The sequence below is a fragment of the Sebastes fasciatus genome, chromosome 13 (genome assembly GCF_043250625.1).
Source record: "Sebastes fasciatus isolate fSebFas1 chromosome 13, fSebFas1.pri, whole genome shotgun sequence".
NCBI classification, from domain to species: Eukaryota; Metazoa; Chordata; class Actinopteri; order Perciformes; family Sebastidae; genus Sebastes; species Sebastes fasciatus.
In genome coordinates this window covers 25,507,863-25,526,871 of record NC_133807.1, presented here as the reverse complement: position 1 = coordinate 25,526,871, position 19,009 = coordinate 25,507,863, and the positions used below count along the sequence as shown (strand labels likewise).

General features: G+C 42.4%; 1 protein-coding gene across 12 annotated transcripts in view; it reads left to right on the top strand.

The window, feature by feature from the left end:
* Positions 1-408: 408 nt before the first annotated feature.
* Positions 409-19,009, top strand: part of dnm2a (dynamin 2a) — a 35,824-nt gene continuing 17,223 nt past the window's right edge. For 9 of the 12 annotated variants that reach the window (XR_012596749.1, XR_012596747.1, XR_012596748.1 and 6 more), the window contains exons 1-10: positions 409-907; positions 10,349-10,422; positions 10,644-10,793; positions 12,682-12,885; positions 13,840-13,938; positions 14,020-14,180; positions 14,268-14,410; positions 15,105-15,240; positions 16,414-16,481; positions 17,061-17,199. Coding sequence is in view for 9 of the 12 variants with exons in the window: in XM_074656436.1 (XP_074512537.1) it covers positions 747-907; positions 10,349-10,422; positions 10,644-10,793; positions 12,682-12,885; positions 13,840-13,938; positions 14,020-14,180; positions 14,268-14,410; positions 15,105-15,240; positions 16,414-16,481; positions 17,061-17,199 (1,335 nt within the window). In the remaining 3 variants the exon portion in view is untranslated. Of the gene's footprint in view, positions 908-10,348; positions 10,423-10,643; positions 10,794-12,681; positions 12,886-13,839; positions 13,939-14,019; positions 14,181-14,267; positions 14,411-15,104; positions 15,241-16,413; positions 16,482-17,060; positions 17,200-17,826; positions 17,966-19,009 lie in introns of all 12 variants that reach the window. The other 3 variants (XM_074656433.1, XM_074656429.1, XM_074656431.1) reach the window with 1 other exon arrangement.

Genomic DNA, 19,009 nt, shown 5'->3' with positions numbered 1-19,009 from the left:
GCCCAATGCTGACTTTCGTTGACTTAACGGCCACAGGTGTCGCTGTTAACAAGCATTTCTGAAAGTTACAAGTAGTCCCTTTAACTTTCAAGATGTTTCAAAATGTACTGTATTGTGTTGTTAATTGTACTACTCTACGAGCCTCTACAATTGACAAATAAAGTGATTTGAAATTAATTGAATTGAGTTGTTTGGCCAATATATCTGTATTCTCATTTCCTTCCACCCCTATGTGTGCAGGAGTGAGTGACATTCGCGTTGACCAATCAGAAAACAGCAATTTGTTAACACGCCCTTTTTTTAAATAGCCAATCAGAATGCTCGCTTGATTAGAGTGGCAGCAGAATCAGCCAATAGGATGCCTGGATTCCCCAGACTAAAGAGGGCGGGGTCTATACTCCACCGGTTTCGATCGGATGTCGCCTCCTCTGACCGGATGGTGTTTGTATAGAGGAAGTTTTGTTTGCGAGTTGTTTTCCGTCCGTTTTAGACTGATTTTAGGTATTTAGTTAATGCGCTTAAAAGAACACGATGTTAGTGTGAATTGCCGGTAACTGTTCAAGTGTTAACGGGGAGAATAAAGCTGTTTTTAAGCAGAAGAACTCAACACTTTCAGAGTAACCGGAGAGCAGCTTCCTAGCTAAGCTAACGTTACCTAGCCTAGCTAACGGCTAACCGTCAGACTCTGGTTCTCTCTCTGTGTGTTGTGAAGGAGGCTCTCTCCTCTCTCCGAGCTGAACTGAGCCATGGGGAACCGGGGCATGGAAGACCTGATTCCCCTCATCAACAAGCTTCAAGACGCTTTCAGCACCATTGGACAGAGCTGTAACTTAGACCTTCCTCAGATCGCTGTGGTCGGAGGACAGAGTGCTGGGAAGAGCTCAGTGTTGGAGAATTTTGTTGGCAGGTGAGTGAATTTTCAAGCATTTTCAATTACATCATAGTAAACATTGCTTGGTGTGACATTGTCAAACAGTTTTTTAAGTGTCCAGCATGAATTATTTGTTTTAAAATGTCATTAAATGGCATAAAAGTGACTCTTCCCAGTCAGGGAATGAAATGAGCACCTGCACACCTGCCAAATAACAGAGTCAATGTTGGCTGGGGCAGGTAAAAATGTCAGGTCACCTGCCACCATGGCACATAGGTTTGCCTTATATTAAAATATTATTTTTCAAAAGCCTAAATTAAAAATAGTCAGTGATTAAGGTTACATTTTCACATCACATCATGGTCCTACATACATGGTCCTGTGACATTGTCAAACTTGTTTTTAAGTATCCAGCATGTATTATTTGTTTTAAAATGGCATAAAAGTGAAACTAAGGTTAGCTTCTCCTCCCCAGTCAGGGAATGAAAGTAGCACCTGCACACCTGCCAAATAACAGGGTCAATGTTGGCTGGGGCAGGTAAAAATGTCAGGTCACCTGCCACCATGGCAGATGGAAAGATATAACAAAAAAGGAAGAAAGATCTAAACTAACATAATTTTAAAAATACAACAAAAGTTACAACAAGAAGTACACAAAAAGTGCAGAAAAACCTAACCAAACAGTGGAAACAATCCAATAAAAACAAAGAAATACATACAAGAGACAGAAAAAAAAGGAAATGTATCTAAATATATCAAAAGATAATTAGACATCCTGAATTAAATGTGACAGTCACCTGCCACCATGGCAGATAGGTTTTCCTTATATTAAAATATTATTTTTCAAAAGCAATTCCTAAATTAAAAATAGTCAGTGATTAAGGTTAAATTAATTTTTTTTAATTCTTATTTTATTCTAACGTTTTTATCTATTATTTTGTTATTATACTGCTTACTTGCACCAACAATACCAAAGCAAATTCCTAGTGTATACCTCTTACACCTGGCAATAAACATGATTCTGATTCTACATGATCCATATTTCTACTGTCTGTTAAAAAAAAAAATATATATTATTATTTATTGTCCTTTATTTAACCAGGTTAGTCCCATTGAGATCAAAGATCTCTTTTACAAGGGAGACCTGGCCAAGATAGCAGCAAGACAGTTATAGTGAAAGTAACAGACAACACATAAATGAACAACATTAAAACTTGCTCTTACAAAACACTTGCACACAGACAACCTGGACTGCAGCGATTACACTAGAGCTTTAAACTCATTCAAGGTAACTAAGTTTTGAAGTTGAAGATCAGATTGTACATTATTCCAAGCAGTGGGTGCCTAAAACCTAAAAGCTTTCTTTCCCAATTCAGTCCGTACTTTGGGAACAACAAATTGCAAAGTGTCCATAGAACGATAGATTTCAGAAGTGTCACACAAAAAAATTGTGTGGCTAGTAGAAATGTTCAGTGACCTGCCACAGTGGCACGTGAGGAAAAAACTTAATTTCAGGCCCTGCTCCCAGTACATAATGTCAATATTAAGTTACGCACTTGTTGTAAAACTGCCTTGAAAGTGTAAGTGGCTGCAGGTTCAACAACTTGACGTACGTACGTCCTTTTACGTGGAAAACGTGTTTTTTATGAAGTTTTGTGTACCTAGTGCTCAAGTGCAAACTTTCCTAGTTTTCACAAGACAATATTGAAACGATGATGGGTGCAAAAGTAAGATAAAACATGCTCTTTGCTCCAGGGAGGTTGTTCCTCTGATCATTGTCAATACTTTGCTCAATATTTATGCCCTCTAAAATCGTCAGTAAATGTCTTTTGTACCAAGTTACACTGTGGCATTTTGAACATGACAACTAAGACCATTATAAAGGATGACATCAACTAATGTTTGTCTGTAAAGTGCACTTTATTTTCAGTAAATTGCAGTGCAGATCTTATATTGCCATCCTTCCATTCGGCCTTAGTTCTGAATGGGAACTTTTTCCCTGTGGTTCTATTTATGATCCCATGCCACACCCAGAAAGTCATTAAGCATTAATTGTTATTTGGTCTGTGGCTCCCAGCTGTTGTTAGGAGTTTTATTGAGTCACATAACAGTTTGTTGTTAGATTAGCATGTTTATTCTTTCAGATGTGGGTGTACACACATGCTATTTGGAAGGTCAACAAAGTGGAAGCAATGGAGGTAGAGCAAGCCACCTCCTTTCCTCAGGGATGTTGATTTTTTTTTTGCAGCTGTATGGTTTTTGACCTCAGTGCTCAGTGCACACAGTCTTCTGTCAGACAGCAAAAGCTCACAGCTGTAGCAGACGCAACTTCCCGTACCATCTTCCTCTTTTGTTACTGTTTTTCGCAGAACTTTAGAGATACTCTTGACGTCTCTCCGTTCTCTGTGGTTTGAAGGTTAAGCTGCAGTGCTCCTCAACAGGCCGGTCCTGTTGTCCTCTCCCACATCAGCAGTGAGTGAGATCACCCTGCAGATAATGAAACAAAACAAGCTCGCTCTAAAGCAGCTTGTTTAGCAGGTTTCCACCCCATTGAGAGACACTCTGTGTGTGTGTGTGTGTGTGTGTGTGTGTGTGCGTGTGCGTGTGCGTGTGCGTGTGCGCGTGCGCGTGCAACCCAACCCACACAGGGATCACACACAGGCCAGCCGGCAGAGAAGAGGAAGTATTTTGGCTGTTAAGATTGCATGCAGACGGGCCTTTGGTTATAAACACACTGGCGAGAGAGCAATGTCGTAACTGCTCTCAGGCAAGAACACACACACACAGATTAGACTACCACTCAGTGCAAATTCATGAGTGGGATTTTGCACTGTGAGAGCACTTGACACATATCAGCTGTAATTAACATGAGAGATTTCATTGTGACCTCAGTTTCACTGCCTGTGCAGGCCCTCCACTTCACGTTGACAGGACTAACATGCACCCATGTGAAAGTCACACCAGCACTTTGCAGATATGCTGTGGCACGCACACTTGTACATGCTCATCCTTTTTATATGAAGTGGTACACTTCATATAAAAAGTAGTGTTTACCATCTCTTTTATCCAAATGATAAAACGTGCAGCAGCTACTTTTCTGTATGACTGTTGCTGCTGTGCAGGTGTTTTTGAGGGCAGACAAGGTGGAACAGTAGAAGTTAAACTCGTAGCTGCAAGGTCGAGTCTCACTTCAACCTGGAAGCACTTGGGAGGTGCTGCATATCGCTATAGCAACAGGCGAGTTAATGTAGAGGTGAGTCATTGTTGATCTAAGAGCTTGTTTGAGCTCAGGAGCTGCCAATACCTAATCCCAATACCATGTTCAGGCGCCTGTTGCACAAAACTGAGTGTTTTTAGTCTTATAGGATAATTGATTTGCAAATTCTCTGTGGTGACAACAGTATTGAGCGCTGAGCTGTTGTTACTGTCAGTAATTGTTGCTCTATGGTTTCCCCAGTGGCCCAGGTCTTTTTCTTTGGTGAGGTGGTGCACGTTGTGTGTGTGTGTGTGAAAGGCTGGTTTCATCCCTGTGTCCCCAGGCATGAAAATGATCCTCCTTTCCCTTGCTGCGGCACCAGCGACAATAGAAACAGAGTCACTTAGTGCTGGGATGACACACATTTCAGTAGACTGTATGATTCAGACGCAGAGCGTAAATTAGGGCTGCACAATTTATAATTTTTTTTTAGCGAAATCACATTATGGCCTACTGCAATTTTCAAATTGCAGGATGAGGAGGAAATCGCAATATTTGTTAAAGGTGAAATGTGTGTCAAAATACTATTTTCTTCTTTTGATTATCGAAAATGAATCAAACATTAACTGCACAGTGAAAAGATTTTGTTTTGCCCAACACATCCATCCACTCACTCAAAAAACAAACACACGAGCAACGACAGCCGGCCACAGAAAATATATTCTAAATTATGGATAAATAAATTAAAAATTATAGACAATACAGAGAAAATATCTATAATACACCTTAATAGTAACAGAAAAAGTCGAGAGATAAAGGAAATAGAAAATTGATAAATAGGATAGGATAGATATAAAAAGAAAATGTAAATAAATAAAATACTACTACTAATAATTATATAAATAATATATAAATATATAATACCATGCAATATTGTCATGCTGCAGAGATGTCCTTAAGAAAACATCTTTGTTTGGTACAGATCCCTGCAAAAATCACGTTTTTCAATGAATGAATGAATGAATGAATGAGAATAATTATGTAAAAATGATCATACCCTGCAATATCAGTCAAAACATTAAGCAAATGGATATTTTTTTCAAAATCGTGGCCTTTTCTGTCCCCGGCCTGAACTCCATGCTGATGTCATGATCTGATATGTGTGCCTACAGCTTCACTCTCTTTATCTGAAATGATCTGTCATATTCATGTCTGTCGTTGCTCAGTTTCTGCTTTACTCTGGCTCCCACGGAGTAGGGGAAATAAGGTCTAGACCATATTTGCTGTGTAGTTACTGTCTCCCAGTTGTCAAAGTTCTTCCCAGGCAGGTCAGGTGGGATTGAGATTGCTCGCTGTGCCGTGTGACCCATCTTGTTGATGTGATTTGGGCCTCTGTTCCCTCCAAGTTAGTTAGTGGAGACCAGAACGCATTGGCTGGTTGGTCTGCATACCTTGCTTGGCAGAAGCTAATGAAATCACGCTGGCTCAACAGCCTCATATATTTGTGAATGTCTCTGTCTTTTGGTAGGGGCGTGTGTGTTTATGTGTTATTACCATGAGTGACCTTGACCTTGAGTGTTGCTGACACATTAAAGATACTCTAAATACATTATATACACTGAAATAGGGCTGCAGCCAATGATTATTTTCATTGTCGATGAATCTGTTGATTGTTTTCTCGATTAATTGATTAGTTGTTTGGTCTATTAAATGCCAGAAAATGGTGATGAATGTTTGAGAACTAATAGGCCTACACCTTTCTCTTGACAGATGTACGTAATAACAATAATAATAGCTTCATTCCATTCAGGTCAGTGCCAACCATGGTGCTGATATTGTGCATGCTGCTTCACTCGCATGGGTAACTAAATGGACCAGTTATGTCTATGCAATATATGTAAACTTTCTAATTTATGCTGCATTACATTTATCTCAACTTTACTGGCTTGTCTACAGTTAAATGCATGCATTATTGGATCATAATTAACTCTCAGTTCAGAGATGATTATCAGGACAGTGTCAAGTTTTGTCTGTGTTGTGATGTCACTGTCCCAGTAGGGAGTAAAGACGTCATATCTACGACAGCAAGCTGGTCTGGGCGGAGGTTGTTATCAGATCTGTGGCTAGTAGACGACTGTTGAAACCAGGAGGTTTTTGAAGTGTTGAAACAGTTTAAAGCTGTACTACATCTTTAATAACAACTGTTTGTCCTCCATAAAGAATTAAATGTGGCAGCTTTACTCTAATTCTGTGCCACATTTACCAAAATAGGACCATCATTAAAGCCTATTTGTAGGGCTGTCCTCGACCGAGGAAATTCTTAGTGACTAACGTTCAAACGATTTTGTCGTTTAATGGCTTGGTGGATTTAATCGACAGATCTGTAAAACTGAGATTGTCCACAAAGAATCACACAAAAAAGCATAAAATATGACTTATCAAATCCAGAAATCTTAATCGACTAAGACTAAAACGACCGATTAGTCGACTTATCAACTACGAGGGGGCAGCCCTACCTATTTGATTATCGTTAAATAAATGCATTGCTACCATCTGTATTTGTAGCAGCAGACTAACTCCGGGTTGGCTGCATGAATATATGAAGGAATCTGAACAGAAATGTCCACCAGTGTAGATGCTTGTGTGTAGCACACTGGACATCCCCGAGAAGATGAAGAACAGACGGCCATATGGCAGACAGCGAAGGGATTTTCCACTAAACAGTTGGATTTTGGTTGTGCTTGAAAAGGCTTTGCTCTCCAGTGTTGCTTCTTGGTACCCACAGTGACAGACTGTGGCTCGGGAACGCGGGTAGCCATAATTATACGTTTGTCGCCACACCAGACACCCATGGGATAAGTCCCACCAAACCACAAACCCGTTTTTTGTGTCCTTCACCCTCCCGTGAGAGCGTACTATGACCTCAGAGTTTCACACACCGGTTTCCATGTTTTGAAAACGAGCCCTGCCATGCCTCTGTAGACTGGAGGAAAAGGAGGATCAGCCGTGGGCTTCGGCTCCTCAGAGTTGCTCTGCCAGTTTGTAAGAGGCAGAGGCTGCCGGGGCCTGGAGGCAGGGGGAGGGGAGCTGGCTCTCCCGATCTCTCCCTGCCCTACTCTCTCTCGCTTTCTCTTATGGTGGTGGGAGAGAGGTTCACAGACTGATGCTCTTTGCTCGGCCATCCATAATGCATGAAATGATACACAATCTGCTCAGCCTCGTCTATCATTTACAGCGCATCAATAATGAAATCCTGGCCTCTTGCTTCTTTTCAGTAAGCCGTTTATCCAATTCTGTCTATGAAGACTGGCTGGTTCAATTTTGATCTTGTGTTATGTCTTCTCAGAAGAGCATATATGAATAAACAATTTCTTTGTGTGTGTTTTCACATAAACTTTATTGATGCTTTGTTTTATTCCTGTGAGTCTGCTGTAGCCACTTGTTGAGCCAATGAGGCGAATGAATGAGTCGCCTGTAACTGGAGAGATGCGTCAGTATATTAGCAGGTCATTCTTGCTGTGACCTCTCAGCAGCATCTTACCACCATTCTCCACGTCCAGTCTGTTTAGTACATCCTCTCCCTCAGCCTATAGTTGCTTTGTTCTTTAGCTCCCTCGCTCCCATTCCTCATCCAGGGCTTTCTATACTGTCCGCCGTGCGAACAAATGCCTGCATGCTCGACATTATGTGCATGACACAGCACCGGTGCTGAACCACAGACCTGTGGATTTTTGCTGATGTAAGGAACATCCAGAACGTTCCCCAGTGTTTCACCACAGGACTACAGTCTGGGACTAGCAGGCGGTATGTAGTTTAGCAGCTCCTCTCTTTTCTCCGGTCCTGTGGCTGACACATTGCTAACAGTCTGAAGTAAGCAGGCAAGCTGAGCACCGCTATAGTCCCCCTCAGGCCTGTAGGTCTGGCAGTAGGGAGGAAAAGGAGAATGTGGGTTAGTGACATGCTCAGCTCTGCTATGACTGTTCCAGCATCGGGGCCGGTGATTATCACCAGATGTAGTATGTTTGCAGAGCACATTTGGGAGGGGAGTGCAGAAGACTGGGTGGGGGAGCCTCGTATGAGGGCTGACGAGGCAACTCTGGTCATGACTCATGCAGTTAAAGAGGACCTATTGTGCTCATTTTCAGGTGCATTCTTGTATTTAGTTTACATACTTTAATGTTCAAAAAACAAATTTTTTCTTATTAACAGCTGTGCTGCAGCACCTCTGTTCACCCCAACCAAACTCTTCAGACTCCTCTCCAGCTCCGCTCTCACTAGCTTTGTTTGAGGGCGTGCCAAACTAGCCGCTAGGCAGGTATTATGCAGATGTGTTACTTGGTGACATCACCACGTTACAGAAGAAAAGGCGGGACTTCAAGCAAGGCGTTTCAGGCAGTTCAGGAGCAGAATTTCTGTGGGGGAGAATAAAGCTCCGTGGTGCGAGCCTCTGTAGATGGCACACGCGAGGCGTTTATGCTCAGCGTGTTGTTCGTTGCAATATGCTCCGATACACCAGGTGGCGTAGAGACAAAATAGTCTGTAGATGAGCTAAAAGTCGATGAATGTTACAGGAAGAACGTTACCGGAAATCGCATAATCTCATTCTTCCACAGCCGGCGGCAAAAGTCTCTTCTTTCCCCATTGTGCTGCATATTTCTTTCCAAGAATGTATTGACATGTGACTGTCCCTGTAGTCTTTCAATGAACAGTAGAGATGTCTGTACAGGTGAACCTGCTCAGCCAGTCTTCCCTCGAATGTTGAAACGCTGAAAGGCTTCACTACGGCAACCATAAACCCGCCATAACTCCCTTTGGTGGGGACTTTGGGCTTTGTAACATTGCAGACCTTTTACATGCACAAAAACTATATAACAGACTAAAAGAAAGAGTAAAAGTACAAAAGCATAATAGGTCGTCTTTAAAAATTCATCAGGTACATTTTAAGAGGAACAAACAAGCCAACAGTGAGAAACTCATTGTTTCCTACAGGTTGGTGTCTCAACAATACACTGTTGCACCAGTAGCATTGCCCATGTTTGTTTTCTGTCATTTCCTGCTTCGTGCAATGCATTACCTTGTGTAATTAACTAGCACTATGCAAGTTTGTCGGTGAGAATGTGCACACAGCAAAACAATGTCATGTCTCAGCCCCGAAGCTGGTGTGGTTAAGGTGTTATCGTGGGTGATAGGCCTATATCTTGTATTGACACTGCCTGGGCTAACAGTGGCAAGCCTTTAGCATGAAAATATGCTCAAATCATAAGATGGCAAACTCAACCCCAACAGGCAACAACAATTGTCAGTGTGTCAGTGTGCTGACTTGACTATGACTGTCCCAAAACTGCATGTGATTATCATAAAGGGAACATGTCTGTAAAGGGGAGACTCGTGGGTACCCATAGAACCCATTTTCATTCACATATCTTGAGGTCAGAGGTCAAGGGACTCCTTTGAAAATGGACAGTTTTTCCTCGCCAGAATTTGGAGCAAGTTTGGAGCATTATTCAGCCTCCTTTACGACAAGCTAGTATGATGTGGTTGGTACCAATGGATTCTTTATGTTTACTAGTTTCATATGATGCCAGTATTTTCACTCTAGCTTTACAACTGAGCCAGTGTCATTTGAATGTCAGTCAAAATGTATTCGTATCCCTAATAAAATCACCACGGATGCTGTCATAGTGCCGTAGGAGTTGTTCCGTTATTCATCGTCTGTGGGGCAGCTCTAGGATTTGTCCTTAGATGACATTATCATTAGAGTCTATTATATATTCAGCATAAGGAGACACTTGTTCAAATTCATTATTTAAAAGTGAACTGAAGTGTGGAATATTGTCAATATAACATCTGTGAATTCTATTTTAGGGTGGATTTCCCCCATAACAGTGAGAGTGGGTGTGAATGAATGGATCTCTTAAGCCCTAATGATGAGAGAAAATGACTTTGTCACATTTGATTTGTTGTGAGACAAGTTGGAGGCGTGAAATTCCCCCGCGCCCATCAATTTACCAGAGGCCACACTGCGAGGAAATGGACATTGAGTGTAATGAATAATTGAACGTTCTTTCTGTCCCTTTCTCTCTTTATTTCTTTCTTTCTCTCTCTCTCTGTTGCTCTGTCTCTCTCTCTGTTACTCTGTCTCTCTCTCTCTGTCCTGAACCACGGCTATTTTACCCAACGTGCCCCCCTTCCTGCTCCTGTTTTGATTTCCCTCCTTTTCATCCTTTCTACTCTCTATAATTGTGGTGTTTAATGTGTCTTTCTCTGTCTCTCTCCCTCAGGGACTTTCTTCCACGTGGGTCAGGCATTGTCACCCGTAGACCTCTCATTTTGCAGCTGGTCAACAATATAGCAGGTGAGTGTACCAGTCCTACATCCCCGTCTCCTTTCATCGCTGCCCTGCACATGGCCTCTCTGTCACAGTGCCTCAAGCTAAGCTCACTGTCTGCTGTTTGCTGCCTCCATCTCTTTAATTTAATATTCTCCTTGTCTCTCTCTCTCTTCTCTTCCTCTTTGTCCTTTTCTCTCCCTCCACCCACCCTCCACTTGTGTACGTCATTTTGCCCTTGTGTGTAGAATATGCTGAATTCCTGCACTGCAAAGGGAAGAAGTTTGTGGATTTTGAAGAGGTGCGGTCGGAAATTGAGGCGGAGACCGACAGGATAACAGGCTCCAACAAAGGCATCTCTCCCATCCCAATTAACCTGAGGGTCTACTCCCCAAACGGTAATGAACACAAACACACGTGATGTAAACACTTTTTGCTCTTTGGCTCATGTAAAGGGATTTTGCATGTTATATGACAAGATAAACCACGACACGATATGAATTTGTCAACCATCAGAGACTGTTCATACCGTGCCATATATCCCTTTTGATATTTCTGGTTGTATTAAGGGAATTGTGTCAAATCAATGTAGTGAAGTATCTTGATCTGTCAGGTATTTAATTGAGTTGATAAGCCAAAAGACAGACATTCATATCTGGTTATTTTATCCCTAAATAATTTCTCAGTTGAGTTTATCAAAAATGATATATATATCACAATTAGGGTTGTCAATCAATTAAAATATTTAATTGTGATTAATCGCACGATTTTCCATAGTTATTCGTGATTAATCGGAAATGAATCGCACATTTTTTTATCTGTTCAAAATGTACCTTAAAGGGAGATTTGTCAAGTATTTAATACTCTTATCAACATGGGAGTGGACAAATATGCTGCTTTATGCAAATGTACGTATATATTTATTATTGTAAATCAGTTAACAACACAAAATAATGACAAATATTGTCCAGAAACCCTCACAGGTACTGCATTTAGCATAAAAAATGCATAAAAAATGCTCACATCATAACATGGCAAACGCAAACAGTGTGTCAGTGGACTGACTTGACTATGACTTGCCAAAAACGGCTTACGGAATCTTAAGGATCTTAAGGGAAATGGCCATACCATTTTTTTCTCACCAAAATTTAGCCTAAGTTTTGAGTGTTATTTAGCCTCCTTCGCAACAAGCTAATATGACATGGTTGATATGGCTTGCTTTAAAACTTAGTCCGCTACAACCTCCAAAAGGTCAAATAGTGACCGGGCCCGACGACGGCCTGTTGGATTTTGAAGATGTTAATTTAAAAATCGCAAGTTGCATTAATGCGTTAAAGAAATTAGTAGCGTTAAAACAAATTTGTGTTATCGCGTTAACTTTGTCAGCACTAATCACAACATACAGTATATCATATTACTTACACCATGATGACAGATCCGTATTGTGCTCCTTTCTGAGTCATGTTGAAGTTTTAACAAGTTCTGCCCCTCTCTGTTTACAAAATGTGTTCTCCAGAGAACTGTGTTAGATATCAGAAAAAAACGAGATTGTTGTGATTTTGGCAAAACATTAAAACACTAAAATGTGTTTTTTTTACTCCATCACTGAACGGCTGTCACAAACTATCCTATTCATCTCCTCGTGGGAGCCGTCGTGGGGAATTCGCCGTCAAATTTGACATTTCATGTTTATTTCTTTCAGTAAATATAACACTTGTAAGTAATAAAACCTCTGAGGGGCTTTTTATGTTTTTATGAAGTAAAAAAAACAATTAGACATAGTTTTACAACAGCAAGTGTCTGCCTACTCAAGAGTCTCGTACACGAGATGAAAGCTTCCCGTACCGCCACAGACGCCCATTAAAATGTTAGATTGAGGCTGATGTCTGTTGGAGGTTTTTATGAAAAGGGAGGAAAATGGAAGTTGACAAATGCATAAAAAACATAGGACTGTATTTATCATGCCATGTAAAAGAACATATTAACAACACTATGAATGAATAGGCTGTGTGTTTTCTCAACACAGAGATTGCCCTTTTATTGAGAATGCTCTAGATAAATCAAATATTTGTTTGTCCCACATCCATCACTGCCTGGGTTTCCAGTCAAATCAAGTATCAAGTTAATGATGTCAAATCAAACAAAGCTGTCTATCTAGTGTGCGGCTTGTTTATCTAGTGTGTAGGCTTGTTTTGTAACACAACTCTGCCCTCAGAACTATTTACTTCACCTCCACTGATGGAAAAGCTTATTTGCGTTTCTCATTTTTACGACAATGTGACTCAGTGCTGAACCTGACCCTCATCGACCTCCCGGGAATGACCAAGGTTGCCGTTGGAGACCAGCCCGTAGACATCGAGCACCAGATCAGGGACATGCTGATGCAGTTCATCACCAAGGAGAGCTGTCTGATCCTCGCCGTCACCCCAGCCAACATGGACCTGGCCAACTCGGACGCTCTGAAGATCGCCAAGGAGGTGGACCCACAGGGTAAGCACGTAGCGGTGTCTAGTAATTCAGAAGTCAAAGAGCACAATGTAACACAGAAAAATAACATTAAACATTGCATATTATGATATCCATTACTTCTTATTAAATCTGCTGCTGCTATTTGGTCCGTATTTCTGTTATCTGGAAAATCTTTTTAGCTGTTTCTTAAATAGACCAGGGCTCCAGACTAACTTTTTACATTGGTTGCACTGGTGCATCTAACTTTTTCATTTAGGTGCACCCAACAATTTTCACCGCATTTACACCGTATCCACATGTTTACATATTACGTTGGTATAAGAGTAGCGTAGTGTAATGTGTGCATAGCGAGTGTGAGGTCAAGTGACAGAGAGAGATGCGCTACGAGCAGATCAGATCTTTGGCGAACATCGGGGCAGAGAAAAATTTCCAGTTAAGTTCTCTCCTGTTATTAAATGTACAGTAGTTTCACACACACACACACACACACACACACTCACACTTTTTGCCCTTTCCAATTGTGAAATGAATCTGGCGACATGTTCTGGGTTACCACCGCCGGCGATGCCTGTCTGGGCTGGGCCGTTCAGAGCCGGGGACAGGTGTAACGGGTACCGCAGCATTTTTCTTCACAAAAAACGAACACTAGTTCTCTTCATTTTGAAATACCGGTATGTTTTATAGTTGTGATGTTGCTACAGGGCGCGGTTTGACACTTACACACACACACAGACAGAGACAGACCTGGTGCTGGCACCGGTGTAACCAATGAAAATATTTAGTCGCACTCAACAGATTTTTGGTTGCACTCTGAAGCCCTGCAGGCCTCCGCTAGGAAAAGGTCAACGACACTGACGTAATTATTCTGATCATCATGCATCATATTCCTCTGTATTATCCTGTGAAGGAAATGTGATGGTGAGAGGTAATAAATCAGTTCAAACTGATGTAGTTACGCTTTATAATTTTGTGCAGGTCTGCGTACCATTGGTGTTATAACAAAACTGGACCTGATGGACGAAGGGACGGATGCAAAGGACATTTTAGAAAATAAACTCCTGCCACTGCGTAGAGGTGAGGATTATACACACAAATACACATTCACAGACTTTATTTTTTTTAATCCAGAGTGACAATTTGTGTTGTTGTCTGCAGGCTACATTGGCGTTGTGAACCGCAGTCAGAAAGACATTGATGGGAAGAAGGACATTCGCGTTGCTCTGGCTGCAGAGAGGAAGTTCTTCCTGTCCCACCCTGGCTACAGACATATGGCAGAGCGTATGGGCACACCGCATCTACAAAAGTTACTCAACCAGGTCTGCTATCAAGTGTTTGTTGTTGAATTGTAAAATGTAATTTTCTCCCTACCATGCCATAACAGTACTCCCTCTGTCTGTCTGTAGCAATTGACCAACCACATCAGGGACACTCTGCCTGGTCTGCGCAGTAAGCTGCAGAGTCAGCTCCTCTCCCTGGAGAAGGAGGTGGAGGAGTACAAGAACTTCCGTCCAGACGACCCAACACGCAAGACCAAGGCCTTGTTGCAGTGAGTGCATCTGAATATTGCTGCTCATAACAATGCAGCATACATGTTTTATTTACAGTAGATAGCTTGGGGGTGATGTTACTCGTGGCATCCATATTGGATTCCCACTGCGCTGGGCTACTGCCCCTGAGAGCAGATATTTGCAAGTTATGACTCAACGGTTTCAACAGTGTGAACATGTGTCAAACTCGATGGCCAAACTCCAGCCCCTCGTAGATTTTGATCCTGCCCCCACATCCATTTTAACCTGACCCTGTCAGACGGTTTGTTACACAGAACCATCTGAGAAGACATCATACGAAACTGTTTGGAAAAGAGTAGGCACTTTCAAAAACTACTGTGGAGATGATTGGATGAACCATCTGTCAGTCAAACGAATGAACGAAAGCGAAACCTGGGCCTGGAGGTTGTGATATTAACATTAATCACCTTTATATCTTGCTTATTGTAGTAGTAGTAGTAGTAGTAGTAGCAGCAGCAGCCCACTAATGATGTCAAAACAAACTATGGTATTGAGGTTGACTGCGCTGAATCATCTCATATTCACTATTTTAGAGTAACGGGAAGGGCTGCCAAGATATGATTGCATTAATGAACAGTACTTTATGCAGTGGATCTCCAGGAAGGCTCTCGCTGTAGTTGCAAGGAGATCATTAACACCGGCCACGTGTCTTTTATGCTTGACCCTTATCAGGATGGTGCAGCAGTTTGGTGTGGACTTTGAGAAGTGCATCGAGGGCTCTGGGGACCAGGTGGACACTAATGAGCTGTCGGGTGGCGCCAAGATTAACCGCATCTTCCATGAACGCTTGCCCTTGGAACTATTCAAGGTTAGTGTGCTATAAAGAGCAGCGATATGTTGGGCATTATCTATATTAGGGATGTCACGATACCAGAAATGTAGTAGGGGATACCAATACAAGTGAAATTCCATGATTCTCCATACCCAATTCAATACCACAGCATTGGAGCTCCACAAACTACCGGGGTTGCAACCAGCCAGCCTGGTAGTCACGCTCACAGAGCGCTATGAGCTGGCTGGAGCTCTGTCAAGAGACCGGTCTGTAGACAAGAGGCTTTTATTTCCTTGTTGACGGATGGTTTGTTTTAACATCACAACACAAATGGCCATTATAAAGTAAACTAGAACCTGTGATTTTCTGCCTTTTTGGAGTTGAAAAGCTCCATAATCGCCCGTGAGCGTAGCTCGCTCAAGAGCCGGCCAGTCAGTGTCTTATAAGTAAACAAACCTTGGTCATAAATAAAAAATACAAAAAAACAAAGTTGTATTTTTCGATAATATTGCAATAGTGGTGAGAGTTTGTTTTTTTGTCCAGTGCTTTAAGAGCTTGTTTAAAGGCCAAAGCCTGGTCTAGCATACTGCAAAATAAATTGCTTTAACAGTATACAGTATGTACTGTATACTGTATACTGCATACTGCGTTCTTCGGTAGTATGTATAATATCTCAGAAACGCCTGTAGGAAATTTCTTCAAATTTTGCACAAACGTCCACTTGGACTCAAGGATTATCTGATCAGGTTTTGGAGGTCAAAGGTCACTGTGACCTCAGAAAAATAAATTTTTGTCCATATCTCAGGAATTGATATGCTAATTATGATAATTTCATACAAATGTCTAGCAGGATTAAATGATGAAGTGATGACATTTTGGACAGACATGGATGTAAACTGCAACTTGACTGGTTGGCGGAGGCATACAACCGTGAGACGGTAATTCTAGTTTACAATCTAGCGTTATCAGAGAAATTTTCTGTTGTCCCCAGGGCGACGAGGCGCTGTAGTCTTGAGCCCTGATCCCCGTTACCTGCGGTATTGTAGAAAAACGAGTACCGTCACGTTTTCAGAATTTTGGCATCGACGTGGTAGCGAAGTATCGGTTCTCGTGACATCCCTTACTGATATAGTGTTTAGGTCTTCACAAAGATTGAAGTATTGTTAGGTTTGTTAAAGTATCACTTGCATCTTCTTCCCCGTCTCCCAGATTGTGTTTGACGAGAAGGAGCTAAGGCGAGAAATCAGTCACGCTATCAAGAACGTCCACGGTGTCAGGCAAGTGGAGCGGAAACAAAACACCTGCCAAAACGGTCACCCACAGAGCTCAATAAACAACTGTATTCTGTTTTTACACAAAACACTGCTGCACCCACATGCTGCGAGTTTCTCCCTACATGAAAGCCATTATTCTACTATAATTCAAGTTTTTCTAATCAAACCCTGCCATCACAGACTAACAGTACCAATTCAAAGAAAGTGTTTTCTGTTGTATGTGAGATGTATTTCCTCTGTTCTACTTTCCTTCACTGTTCTTCCAATCCCTTTATCTCCCCACTGCAACACCACCCACTCCTTTTCTCTTTCTGTCTGCAATTATGAGGTTTAGTGTTACATGTATCTAAGTCCCCTGCTGCGCTAATGTTGTCATGTGTTCCTCACTGATACTCTCCTTTCTGTCATATCTCATTTGTGGTAGTGCGCTTTATTACATTCACACCGGGCCTTCTTTGGCGCTTTACCTTTCCTCCTCCTGTCCGGTACTCATCCGTCTATTCATCTGTTTTGTTGGCCCACATGTCCGTTAACTGTCCCATCTGTCTGCCGCTGTGCCTCTGTCTCTCTGTGCATCCTCAGAACGGGGCTGTTCACTCCAGACCTGGCGTTTGAGGCCATCGTGAAAAAGCAGATCGTTAAGCTGAAAACGCCCTGTCTCAAATGTATCGATCTGGTCATTCAGGAGCTCATCAACACAGTCAGGCAGTGCTCCAACAAGGTACTGCAGGTGTCCAGCATCTCCCGACCCAGCCGAGACACGGGGCAGGGGCGGCCATGGGCGTGGCGGAGGGTACGCTGACGCAGAACATTAGCCTTCCTCCAATATCTGGAAAACATCAGTTCTTGTATTTTAAAAGAAATAAACGTTCTGTGCGGTTTGCCCTCGGCCCAGCCCAGCCCGATTAGCCCTGTGTGCAGGCAGCGCTGTCGTGTTGTGGAGTGTTGTGACGGGTGACGTGTCGTCGTGGATATGAGATGTTTCGGGGACTGTCTGAGCATCTCTGGTCTCTCCTGGACAAGCTGCAGGTCTCAAAGCTCAGTACACATAGCCAGCAAAACATGTAAGCTGTAATTTGACCATGAGCTGGAGGTGATATGACCATCTCTACTATATTGACATAGTTTCAGAGGAACTAGCTTGTCAGGGAAGAGGATGTGAAAGACCTGTGGCTTGTCCTCCTCCACTGCTTGATTTGTCTGTCAACAACTAGAAATGACTAACTGAACAAAGTCTTTCTTCTCTTTTCTCTTTCCTGGCTGTCCCCTTTTTTTTTCTCTACTTCCTTTATTTCTCCCTTTCTCTTCCACCACAACAACATGCAATCTGACCCCCATGACCTTTCAGAACGGGGCTCTTCACCCCTGACCTGGCTTTCGAGGCGATAGTCAAAAAGCAGATCCTCAAACTCAAAGAGCCCAGCCTCAAATGCGTGGACCTCGTGGTGTCCGAGCTCACCGCGCTCGTCATGAAGTGTGCCGTTAAGGTAACCAGGGATAACACCTGCTGGGATGATGGCATGAACAGAGAAGGGATTCCTTTTCTTCGTAAATGTCTTGTCTTCCTAGTAAAATGGTCACCCCAGTGAAATTAGTCCCATCGCCACCCATGTCATCCGTACCTCACTGCTTCGATTGTGTGTATTGTCCCATCCCTCTGGAAGTCTCCATACCATTCAGATTGACTTACAAATCATTGAAATTTTAAGCATAACTTAAAATTTCCCTCAGCCAGCTCCCACATGCTGCTTGACTTCAGCATCAGCTCATTAAAGTATTTTTTTTTCAACCTCCACATTGCTTCCTCCCTCCCTCCCTCCCTCTCTCTGCCCAAGACTCTGTCAGTCAGTCTGGGCAGAGCAGAGCCCGGCGATGCTCCCTCGCTGACCCACATGGCAGACTGACACTCCGCTATGAGCTGAACCAGATGGAAAGGGAGTGATCTAAGGGAGGGGATGTGAGTGCAGTGGCAGCTTGAATGGTTTCCATAGCAACGGTACTCCACTGCCATCTTGTGGACACATGAAGGCGCTGCACACCATGAAATTATTCAACACACACACACACAGTAACCCGACCATCCTTCCCCTCTGTTTTCTGGGGTTTACCTCTGCCTCTGTCACTTTCCCTTCTCATCCAGTCTTCACTAATATTATTAATACTATCAAAACTCTACCATCAGCTAGAGATGACAGGTTTGAATGTATTGTATATTTGGACATTGCTGTGTTTAAAATACAGAGTTAGTCTGATGGTAAAAAATACGCTTTGCTGTCTGCCTCGTCCACAGCAGTACATTGCTCACGTGTGGTAACTCCTGTCTGTTTTTCCAAACTGGGGGCGTGCCGACCATCATCTACTGTAGGTAATACACTGACTATGGTTAAGTACCTCATACAACCTCCCTTCAAAACACCCAAACTATCCCTTAAAGGCAATGACAAACTTATAGCATTACCACCTTGGTTCTTAATTAATGAAGTCATCCCTGGCTGATAGTAAACACCCTATTATCACCTTGTAGAACAGAC